We start from the raw sequence: 12,981 nt of genomic DNA on the forward strand, positions 1-12,981 counted from the left end.
GTGAGATGATACAATAATTTCTCATTTTTGAGTTCTCGTTATTTGTGATGCTTTGTGTGAATTCTCATGTTTTGAAAAGGAGATTTGTACATCCTTATTATGCTTCATGTCCTTTTGTCAAAATGCAATATGATGGCTGACTGTTCGGTGGTAAGTTTTGGCATAGAACCACACATTACATCATTGATCGTTATTTTGATCACATGTACTTGTATTTAGCACACTTAAGTACATAAATGGATACCTGGTGGTGATTATTGATTAATAACGAGAGTAGAGCTAATAAGAATGCTCCTTTTTACTAAGAAAATATATGCACTTGCCTTTTGTACTTTTTACCCTGTTCTGTTATTAGGAACATATAGCTACATGGTTGCCTTTGCTGGTACCATAGTACATTTTACTAATTCGTCATCAAATTCTTCTCCGTATATAATGGATACTAATGTGATATGCTTTTGCTTCTGCGGCGTAGATTATATTAGGTTGACCTTGCCGCTGTTAGCGCTGGACGAAAGCTGCTGCTGGCCGAGACAATGGTTCTTCACTGCTAATATTGGTCTGTTGATTTGGCCACGGTATGTTAAACTGACGGTTACTAATTAACCTAACCAAAAGGGAACATCTAGGGATGCGACTGACTACACTAGGATCCCACATGATTTATTTTTTATCTATAGATTTCAGTAATTATGGATAGAAAGAGGGCTCATTCATCCATGTTGTGCTTCAAGTTTAACAATATTTTCTATTTTGAGTTAGTATCTTCGTAGTATTCAGCTCTGTATAGACTCCATATGTAGGTTGTCTGTTTCTGTAGGTAAAGAAAATAGAGATATGTATATCCCCCCCCCCCCCCACCCAAAGCTTATTGGTAATGTTTGTTTTCCATTTGCGAACTAGATTAATCTCACAGTTATTTGGTTCATCATGCAATTGAGACTCTGTTTCTACATAGAATTCGCATCGCATCTTTTAGTTTAATCATCTGTATGCTGCATGCTTTCAATTTGTATAAATGTTCAGTATAGTGTTTCACAAATCCGTTTACCAATACATAAAACGGAGAAAGGGCGTCAAGGAGTGCCCCTAATTTTTTGGTCATTCTATTGGTCCTAAGACAAACAACTGTCTTCATCTGATGTACAGATGTGCTTGAAAAGATTTTAGCAATCTCCTGTAATTCCTTTCTATGTCTATATGTTCATTCTATTTATAGTCTGGCTATTGCAATGACCCTAACGGCGAGGTGCTAAAATTTGATCTTTCGGGTGATAGTGATTTAATGGAAACACGTTCAGGTTCCTTGGGAAAAAACGCTTGTTATTCTTGGTTGCACTACTTTCCGAGATTATTCCGGTATCCGCTCTTTATTTTGTCACAGATGCCGACATGCTATCATTTCTATCTTTCTTGTCAACATATCTGTGCAGTGAAAAGGGGTCTAAGCCGTCACGACAGCTTGTAGATGGTAGATGGTACATCAACGTAGACATCCCTGAAATAATTGTCCTCCCTGCTTGGTACAACATTTTATCCTGACTTGTCTGTAATGTAATATTGAATGATACTGGCAGATCTTTTTTTAATCTTCTTTCACTGCAGTTGACCAATTAATCCAACGAAAAATATTTGGTGGCTACCAATATTGCTCTGTGTCACCAAGTAGGCGACTATCTGAGAAATCTCTTGCTGAATTGATCAACTTCAGTCTTGCATGTGATTGTTTACAGAAGATGATGGCCTCCTATTCTTAAACTTACAATTGTTATGCACTCATGTAGTGTAGGTTTGTTTATAGCCTCTTCATTTTGTTGCTTTTGACCGTTATCACCATTTATGATAGGTTAATTAGATTGATATCGTTGAAATTTCGTATGGTTCCAGTAATTATGTGTTCTCTTAATTTTATGAGCTTATTATATACTTTTGACAAAGCATCCCTTGCTTGATTTTGTTGCTCACGAGCAAGCCACTCTGATTTTGTGTGCTTCATCCTAATTTTATAAAACCTAAAAAGTATATTATCATTTTCATCTTATTTTTTATTGTTATATAAAATCGAAACCATAGCGAATTTCACGGGGTCGTGCGCCAAGGCGCACATCTAAATCTAGTTTAGGTGAAAATGGACACGTGCACGCATGCAAGAAGGGGCTGGAAAACTCTGAGCCTCCGGAGGATTTCTAGCACTGTCCATTATAAATCATCCATGCATCTCTAGGTCGTAAATTGAACTAATCTAATAAACGACACATATTACAAAACATATATTATTAGAAAACTTAAATGTTCTACTTTTATAATGACATAACTTTTGTATAGTATAATTCATACTACCTCCGTTTCGAGGAATAAGGCGCACGCGTATTTCAAAACGAACTTTTACCACAAAATTGAGCAAGAAAATCTTGATTATATTATATGTATATTGTATCGTTGGATCCGTATTGAAAAGTACTTTTTAATGATACTAATTTCATACAAACAATCTTTATCTATTTGAAGTAATTTTTGTTCAAACAAAAAGCTCGTAAAACTAGGGCGCCTTATTCCTTGAAACAGAGGTAGTATTATGTTAGTTAAATTTGCAATCTAGAGATATGCGGAGGCATTATAATCCCTAACGGAGGTAGTATATGGATTTGGCCTAGTTCACGTGTTTCCCGCTACCAGGGTAGTATATGGATTTTCCCTTGCACGCACACCATGGATAATGGGTGATAGAGGAAAGAGAAGTCGAGGTTTTTTTTTTTGCCTCTTCCGCGTCTCATAGGCGACAAAGGAGACGGCTCAACTCTCTCATGATCTCCACCAGCTATTTTTATTAAAAGATTATAAAAGTACAAATATTACAAAACTTTACAAAGAGAGTGAGTAACTCTCCAGAAAAAAAACTAAAGCTGCGTTTGAATCCAATCTTTGAGAACCATTACATGTTTTCTCTTAATTCTGTGTTCTAAGAGTTTAAGTTCTTGTATATAGACTGCTTTCCAACTATTGAAGACAACATTCTGATCCTTGAAAACTTTGTTATTTCTGATAATCCAAATGCCCCAAGCTGCCAGAATAATAATCTCCAGTGCAAAAGGTAAGTTGATTCTTGTTATCATATCTTCAAAAGCCTCTAAAACCGATAATCTTTTATTTCTCCGGGGGCATACAAAGTTCCAGCACTGATCTGCGAAAGGGCATGTCCAGAAAAGGTGGACAAGAGTTTCTTCTTCATCACAATTACTGACCACACACTGATAAGATTGCAACTGCATATTTTTTCTTTTCAGAAGATTCCTTGTGTTTAATCTGTCATGAAGCAAAAGCCAAAAGAAGAACTTATGTTTTGCTTGACAAGAAGACTTCCAAATTAAGGAGAAAATCTTTGGTGTTGGTGAGTATCCAATCATTGCCTTGTATGCGTTTTGAGAGGAGAATTCTGCATTGCCCCAAATATATGTCCAAATGTCTTTATTGCCTTCTTGCACTGTTGTGAGAATTCTTTGACATAGTAATTCCAGTGACTGAAACTCTTCATAAGCTTGCTGAGAAAGAGGAAGATGAAACATATCCTCCAGGTACTCAGTATGGATTACCTTTTCCACAATCCAGTCTATCTATTTAGCAAAAGATATGAGATGTGGGAATTTCTGATGAAGGCAATTATTCTCCCAAAGATCAGTCCAAAAAAACACAGAGCTCCCATCACCAATGTTACATCTTGCCATAGCTTTGTAAATGTCTAATAATTTTAGATGAGATCTCCACCAGAAGGACCCATCCAAATTAACAGTGGGAAGATTGCCATTTGAGTAATAGGACTCCTTGACCAGATGCACCCAAGGGATGTCAAGATTGTTGAAGTATTTATGTAGATTCTTTAACATGAGTGCCTTATTTTGTATTTCCAAATTGAGGACACCCAAACCTCCTTGCTCTTTAGGTCTGCATATCTTTTTCCATGCAACAAGGGCAGATCCATTAGCCTGGACATCAGCATTTTTCTTCCTCCATAAACAATGTCTCATGTATTTCACTACTTGCTCCTTAATGGCAACTGGAACATCAAAACAACACATGAAGAAAATTGGCATGGAAGCCAGAACAGATTTAACCAGCTGTAACTTGCCCCTATAGTTTAAGAAGTCAGCAATCCCACCTAACCTTGATTGTGTTCTTTGTACAATTGGCAAGAAATACTCCATGGAAGGTTTAATAATACAAAGAGGTAATCCAAGATATGTAAATGGTAAATAGTCTTTCTAACAATGCATTGTTGCAGAGAAATGATTGAGCTTCTCCTCACTCAAATTTATGGGAATCATATTTGATTTGTTGTAATTCACTTTCAATCCAGTAGACTCAGCAAAAGTTTGGAGCAGAGCTTTGAGGCAGAACAAGTTTCTAGCATCAGCTTTCATTATGACCAGAGTGTCATCAGCATATTGAATAATAGGGAAGTCAGGGCATGCAGCTGAAGGAATTGGTTTATCTATTAAACCTTGTGCCATTGCTTCATTCAAGATTGATTGTAGAAGGTCAGCTGCCAGCACAAAAAGGAGGGGTGATAAAGGATCCCCTTGCCTAACCCCTCTTTTGCAATAGAATTTCTTTCTAGGTGATCCATTCAGTAGAACAGCAGAAGTTCCAGTACTAAGGATTAATTGAATCCATCTGATCCATTTTTTTATTTGAATTGTAACTTTTTTTCTGAACTGTACAACCTTTTGAGAAAAAGTTAGCACTTTATGGATCATAGCAAATCATTACACATTGTCTTCCGGATACAATCCGGAGCAAAGTTTCTGAAAACAGAAGAAATAAAAAGCTCCGCAGAGCGTGCTAAAATGTGTGCCGACTCATTACACTGATGACGAACATGAGAAACAGAGAACTCATGAAAACTAGTAGCGATGGTCTTGATGTCTTGCACGACCACGCCCACATAGCTCCTATCCTGCACCTGAGAATTAATGTGTTGGACCAACGAAAGGCAGTCTAAAACTACCTGAATCTTGCTGAAACCTTCATCGGTAGCTAAGGAGACAGCGCGGCGCATCGCCAACGCTTCTGCTAACTTACGCGCCGTAACCCCATCAAGAAGCTCGCTGCAGCCAGCTAAGCACGTACCGAGGTGGTTCCGGATTACGACGCCAACTCCCATCTTACCAGATGAAGGGAAAAGGGGCTGCATCAACATTGATATGAACCTTGTCTTCAGGCGGCGGATTCCATCGTGCAACAGAAGATATGGAGTCACGCCTAGTAGAAGGGTCAGATTTGAAAAGATGCAGCTCAATTAGTCCAGCATAAGCTCTGATTTGTTAGAAAACAGAGTGTGGGATTTTCATTAGTTCGCCATTTCTGGCTCCGTTCCTAGAAGTCCAGAGATGCCACACAACCACAGCGAGTACCATTTTCTCTCTGTCCGTAGTCCTGAGCAAAAAAGCATGCAGCCAGGTTTCTGGACTAGTGAACGTCTTCCTCCTTAATTTGATGCCATAGATAGGTTTGATTTCTTGCCAGACTTCCGTGGCGAACTGGCAAAAGAGGAATACATGCTCGATACTCTCTTCACGGTTGCAGTAGACACATGACCTTACGGCTGGAATGTGTCTTCTACAAAGTTGAACTCCCGATGGCAGACAATCATGTGCAAAACGCCACAAATTAATCTTCATCTTGCCGGGAGCTTTAATGGCCCGGAGCTTCACTAGTAGGAAAACCCTTATAGGCAAAGCTTAGTTCTGTGGCGCACCACGAAAAATACGCCACAGAATATTATTTTGTGGCGCACCATTCTGGGTGCGCCACAGAAATAGCTTAATTTTGTGGCGCACTATGAAACGCTGCGCCACAAAAACTTGGTGGGGCCCACATCCTGTCACGCCCAACCATTGGTTTTACCTTTTCTACGGCGCACTGCACCTGGTGCGCCACAGAAATAACGTATTCTGTGGCGCACTGGCCTCGGTGCGCCACAGAAATTATGTTTTCTGTGGCGCACTTGTCTCGGTGCGCCACAGAAATAACGTGTCCTATATCAAGGTCGTACCCCTCCCTCGCCACAGAAGTTCCTCTCCCCTCTCTTCCCTCTCTCCCCGCGCCGCCGCCTTCCATGGCGAGCGCTGCCGTCGCTGTCGCCGCCGCCGCCGCCTTCCTCCGCGAGGGCCGGATGCCGCCACGCTCCACCCATCCCCGCCACCAGCAGCACAAGCCGCTGCGGCGTGGAGGAGGAGGGGCCGGCGCGGCGTCAAGGTGGAGGAGCCGCCGCCGCGTCAAGGTGGAGGAGCCGCCGCGACCTCCACCCCTGCCGTCGTCGTCGGTGAGCTCCTCCACAACTCTCCAAATCGTCGGTGAGCTCCCTCCCCTCCCCTCCCTCTTCCTCCCCCGCGCGAGCACAACGTGCTCGACGAAATGCTCGCTCGGTTGGCTCTGGATGCATTGCTGCTAGTGATGCTTATTGGAGTGTTCTATATGAGTGACACTTCTATGCTGCTGGTTTAGGGTTCATAGGAATTTGATGCCCTGGTTTAGGGTTCATAGCAAAAAATGAAATGCTACTGGTTCATTTGATGCTACTGGTTCATTTGTTGTGCTCAGTGAGGTTAACTGTTAATCTTGATGGCTTATTACCTCTTTTGGTTCATTTGTTGTGCTCATGAGGTTAACTGTTAACAATTTTCTTGATGGGTTCATAGGAATTTGATGCTACTGTTCATTTAAATGCTTGTTGTGCTCAGTGAGGTTAACTGGTTCATAGGAATTTAAATGCATGAAATGCTACTGGTGGGCTTGTATACATACATATTTATAGTTGCTCTTGGTTGGCCTGGGATTAGTTTTCTGGACCCCAAGTAATTCTCTGTTGGGATTAGTTTTCTGGACCCCAAGTTTTTTGGACCCCTGATGATTTACTTGATGGATTCTTGTGAGCTTATGGTATGCTTATAATGCTCTGATTAGTGGGGATGCTTACTGGATCATGTGCATATAGTTCATATAGTTCCCTAAAAATAAAGAATGCTCCCTGGCCAGAAGCTTGATGTCTTAGCTCAGCCAATGATGCAAAGGCTGAGGCAAAAACTTGGATAAGAACATATACTAAAATGTGTGATTTAAATGGAATGCTTATGATGGTTACTACCAAGTGATGAATAATCCCTTATGGTACCCCAGCTTTGTTTTGAACTCAACTGAGTAATGATAAATTTCTATTTCTTGTGTTGGCTTTGATGAAAATAGAGATATCCACAGTAGGGGATCATGTAAATGAATGCCACTGTGGTATCCTTTGAAGAAAAAGGACTGTTTCTGATGGTTTTAAAAGGCTAGGTGGTGCTAGGTGATTCAGTTGGCTACCAAGACTTGTCTCATCTGGTTAGCTGGGATATGCTATGTGTTGTTGCTTGTTTAGGCATATCTATCACTTACTGGATTTACTGGTTCTTGATTGGCCTCTCTTTTGCCAGCATCACTTGGTCTATATACCAAGTGATGAATAATCCCTTTGGAGCATCTGCTCCATGCATGCTATGTGTGTTTGAGCATCTTGACTTATGTCCCTATGATAATGGATCATCAAATGTTTCCCTTTGTCCCTGGTTGCCTCCTTAATTGATGCCTTATGATCCAAATGATCCAAGTCCCTTGCATGATCCCATTTGTCCCTAATGTTGCTTAATTAAGATGAATAAATTCCCTCTAATCACCATTTGGAGATCAAGACTAGTTCTTGATATCCATTAGCTAGACTCCAATATTAAAAATGTCTCCCAAATATGGAGACAAACATTTTAACATTACCCCAATGTTATTTCTCTCAAATTGACAGTTTCTGATGGTATGCTTGCTCCTCACTGTACTTTATCAATTCCCTACTGATCCTAAGTACCCATGAATATCTGGTGGTGTTCTTCTGCTGTTTAGTTACTGTCAACACATGTGTTTGCATGTGTGTGTGAGCTGCTTGTAGTGTCACTTGACTATTCAAGTTTCAATGTTGGTTACTTTTCCTCTAGTGCAAGAAATGGTTGAGCAGATGTTTATCCACTGTTGGCCTTTATTCTTGGGTAGCTCAAAGTGTCATGCACTTACTGGATCATCAAATGTTTCCCTTAATTTGTCCCTGGTTGCCTCCTTAATTGATGCCTTATGATCCAAATTACTATATTATTGGATTGAGTGATATGGCTACTGCTTGTTTGCTCTCCAAATGCTATATATGTGTATTTGACCATGCTTATGATGGATTTCTTTTAAGGACTCTAGCTAGATTAGAGGGGAAAAAGTTGCTGCTTTGTTGCCTATGATAATGGATCATCAAATGTTTCCTTTGTCCCTGGTTGCCTCCTTAATTGATGCCTTATGATCCAAATGACCCAAGTCCCTTGCATGATCCCATTTGTCCCTAATGTTGCTTAAGATGAATAAATTCCCTCTAATCACCATTTGGAGATCAAGACTAGTTCTTGATTTCCATTAGCTAGACTCCAATATTAAAAATGTCTCCCAAATATGGAGACAAACATTTTAACATTACCCCAAGTGATTTACTTGTCGATGATTAGATGGTTGGTCGATCACTCGTACACTCGGGGGTGGAGCAAGTGAGGCTTGGTGTGATGGCACAAATATCAATATCTTGTGCATCCTACCTGGCCTCACTTACTCCATCCCTGGATGTTAATATTTGTTTCGACCAACAAAGTATGAGGCATTCCATTTAGTTCATATATACTAGCTACTTCTTAATTGCATTGGCCTTTCTTCCATTTTAGTGCCGATGATTAAATTGTTTGGTCACTTGTACACTCTGGGGTGGGGCCAGTGAGCCTGGTGCGATGGCACAAATATCAATCTCTTGTGCATCCTACCTGGCCTCACTGACCCCATCCCGGAATGTTAATATTTCTTTCGACCAACAAAGTATGAGGCATATGATATCTAGTTGAGATACCACTTGGCTCTTTCTTCCATTTTAGTGCCGATGATTAGAATGTTTGGTCACCTATACGCCGCAATATACTTTGTAGACGAGCCCCCCTTTCCCTGGCCACCGTTCCGTGAACGAGTCCTTGACGAGACAACAACGCCGACATGCCTCTCCGGCGCAGCACCACTTTTCTTCTCTCGCCGTCCAGTACGTGAACGAGTCCTTAATGCCAAGACGGTGCCAGCCTCCCTAGCATCATGCCGACCCCTGTTGTCGCGCTTCAGGCCGTGTCGATCACGCGCCCTGCACTCTCCTGCAGGGCGCGGGACACACGGCTTGAAGCGCGGCAACACGGCCCGGCATAATGCTGGGCAGGCCGGCACGGTCTTTGCATCAAGGACTCGTTCACTGGACAGCGAGGGACTGGCGTGGTTCTGCGCCGGAGATGCAGATCGGCGTTGTTGTGTCGTCAAGCACCCGTTGACGGAACGCCGACCGGGAAAAGGGGCCCTTCTGCAAAGTATACGGCGGTGTATACTGCAACTATGGTTTCTGACCATAGTATTTGTGTTGACCAACAATGTATGAGGCACATATTCTATTTTGTCATTCCATTTGCTTTGAGATTTTCAAAATGCCGATGATTAAAATGTTTGGTCACCGTACACTTGGGGGTGGCGTAAGTGAGCCTGGTAAGATAGCACAAATATCAATCTCTTGTGCATCCTACCTGGCCTCGCTTACACCATCCCTAAATGTTAATATTTGTGTTGACCAACAATGTATGAGGCACTTATTCCATTTTGTCATTCCATTTGCTTTGAGATTTTCAAAATGCCGATGATTAAAATGTTTGGTCACCGTACACTTGGGGGTGGCGTAAGTGAGCCTGGTAAGATAGCACAAATATCAATCTCTTGTGCATCGGACTTGGCCTCACTGACGCCATCCCTAAATGTTAATATTTGTGTTGACCAACAATGTATGAGGCACTTATTCCATTTTGTCATTCCATTTGCTTTGAGATTTTCAAAATGCCGATGATTAAAATGTTTGGTCACCGTACACTCGGGGGCGGCGTAAGTGAGTCTGGTAAGATAGCACAAATATCAATCTCTTGTGCATCGGACTTGGTCTCACTTACACCGTCCCTGAATGTTAATATTTGTGTTGACCAACAATGTATGAGGCATTTATTCCATTTCTCTTGTGCATCGGACTTGTTGGTCTCACTTTCTTCCATTTTCATCATAGTAGGAACTGGATGAAGGACCCCGATGCAAGCGAGCCTGGTGGGTAGAGATGACGGAGCAAAGGAGGAACCGGATGAAGACTACTTTGTATCTCGAAATTGTGAATTTTGTATGAATTAAGAGTTGTATGCAAAACATTTGACACTTGCCACTATATATGTATCTCGATCGGGCTCTAAGTAATGTGATGATGATGTCTATGTTATATCTGTGCAATGTACATGATATTTATATTATATCTGAATGTTGCTGTATATAACCTGTGTATCTGTATTGCTGTGTATAAACTGCATATGTATAGCAGGCAGCACAAAATCGTGTATAATACAAGCAAATTCTGTGGCGCACTTAGAACCAATTCTGTGGCGCACCCTTTTCTGTGGCGCACCTAAGAACAAGTGCGCCACAGAAACCTTAGTTCTGTGGCGCATGGGCAGGTGCGCCACAGAAACCTTATTTTTGTGGCGACGTTTCTGTGGCGCACCTCCCATGCGCCACAGAATCCATTTTTGGTGCGCCACTGATGAGGCTTTTCCTACTAGTGCTTCTTCCACAGAACCATCTCTGCTTCAGTTTCTGAGCTGGCACCACCACCCTTTCTGCTGCGGTCTAGAAAGAATTTTTCAGTTCTTGCAAGATTATAAGCCGAGGTCACAGTGTAGTCGCCAAAACGAGTGGCAGGCCAGGAAACGAAATCGTCCCCGCCTCTTCGACTGATAGGAATCTGAAGAACCTTGGTCGCTATCTCCTCTTCAAAAACGATATGCACAACATCTGCATCCCAAGAACGGCGATCCTCGGACATCAGAAATTCAACCGTTGCGCCATCAGGGATGGGTGTCAGGGGAGTAAACGACCCAGGCTTGACGCCCGGTATCCAGCTATCAGTCAACACACTGATCTTTCTACCATCTCCAACACTCCATCGGATCCCTCGCTTGACCAACTCCAAACCAAAACAAATGCTGTGCCATGTGTACGAGGCTGATCGGGGTTGAGGTACATTCCAAAAATCGCCATCAGGAAAGTACCTACCCTTTAGAACCCTTGCACACAACGAAGTAGGATCCGTGAGTAATCTCCAGCTTTGGCGCCCCAACATAGCCTGGTTAAAGAGGACCAGATCTCTAAAACCCATGCCAACAAGAAACTTAGGAGTTGACAGCCACTCCCAACTGCGCCAATGCATTTTTTCCTTCCCTTTTCAATACCCCACCAATAATCAGCTATCGCTCTGCGTAGAGTATCACAAATAGAGATAGGAATCTGTCGGAATAGCTTGGATAATAGCCTTTAGTAAAGTTTCTTTCCCAGATCGAGAAGCAGGTCTATCCGACCATCCATTCAAATGTTTCCAAGTTCGTTCCACAATCGAACGAAAAGACGTGGTAGGTGATCTACCAACTCCCGTGGGCATACCCACATAGGTCTCTTGAAGAGCCTCGTTGATCACCCCTAATTGGTTCATCACATCCAGCTTCACTTGATTATCATAGTGAAGACCAAAAAAGATGGACGATTTGTCCATATTAACTTTCTGACCCGAACCTTGGCAATACAAAGAAGGAGTCTCCTTCAACGCCTCTACACTTCTTGAATCACTTCGTGCAAAGAAGATGCTATCATCTGCGAATAGGAGATGGGAAATAGGTGGACCTGAACGGCCGTTACGGACTCCTTGTAGAACCCCCACATTCACCCTATGAAACAGCAGACTAGACAAACCCTCGGTACAAAGTAAAAAGAGGTAGGGACTGATGGGATCCCCTTGTCGAATTCCTCTTGTAGGTACAAGAGGCGAAGTGAGCTCTCCATTGATACGGACTGCATAACGAACATTTGTCACACATCTTATAACAGTATTAATCCATTCCAAGGAGAAGCCCAATATGCAAAGACAATCATTTGGTAGGGCCCATTTGATACAGCGCTGTTTTGATTTCGTCATCCAGATATGGTTTAGTGAGATCATCATTCATTTCATTCGTCACTTTAGGATGAATTGCATCAATCACAGCAGCATCATCAAAAGCTTCAGAGGAGGAAAGGTCACCATAGAATTTCTCAGCCATACCTTTAATAGTAGGGAGATCCTCAAAGCGAGCCCCATTTTCATCAACAATGGCCCTGATTTTATTTGTGTGCCTACGCGTCGTCGCACGTGCATGAAAAAATGTTGTATTGCGATCCCCTTCCTTGAGCCACTCGACCCTTGATCGTTGTCTAGCAATTATTTCTTCCCGTTCAAACAATTCACATAGTCGACGCTCAGCAGTACTTGCCGCCAAATCATTAGCAGCAGACCACGGATGCAGCCTCGATCAGAGACCTCAGTTTACTTTCCAAATTCTTTATTTCTTTCCGAACAGAACCAAAGCACTCCTGACTCCACCGTTGCAGTCTAACTGCCACTGACCCAAGGTTGTCCCAGGTTGCTTGCAGCGAGAGTGAGCCATCACTCACCTCTCCCCAGGCTTTTTCCATCATATCTCTATAATCTGGTGCACGTAACCAGGCTGCTTCAAAGTGAAACCCAGATTGCACAGGTTTTCGTGAATCAGGTCGACCAAAGCTTTGCAGCCTGACCAGAATCGCAAAATGATCTGTCGTGGTGGTAATGATGTTCTCTACATTAGCATCATCAAATAGAGTGTTGAATTCACCATTTGCCACCGCTCCATCAAGTCTCACTCGCACCCTGGCGTCAGCATTTTGCCTATTTGACCAAGTGAACAAAGGACCCGAGAAACCCATGTCCACAAGACCACAATCATCGAGGCACTGTCTGAATAACTCCAT

At 42.3% G+C, this 12,981-nt stretch overlaps 1 protein-coding gene across 1 annotated transcript; it reads right to left on the reverse strand.

Annotated features, from left to right (window-relative positions):
* Window positions 1-12,474: 12,474 nt before the first annotated feature.
* Window positions 12,475-12,981, reverse strand: LOC139835006 (uncharacterized). The gene has a single exon (XM_071824947.1). The coding sequence runs from the start codon at window positions 12,979-12,981 to the stop codon at window positions 12,475-12,477; it is 507 nt and encodes a 168-aa protein (XP_071681048.1).

The sequence above is a fragment of the Lolium perenne genome, chromosome 1, assembly GCF_019359855.2.
Source record: "Lolium perenne isolate Kyuss_39 chromosome 1, Kyuss_2.0, whole genome shotgun sequence".
In the NCBI taxonomy this organism is placed as follows: Eukaryota; Viridiplantae; Streptophyta; class Magnoliopsida; order Poales; family Poaceae; genus Lolium; species Lolium perenne.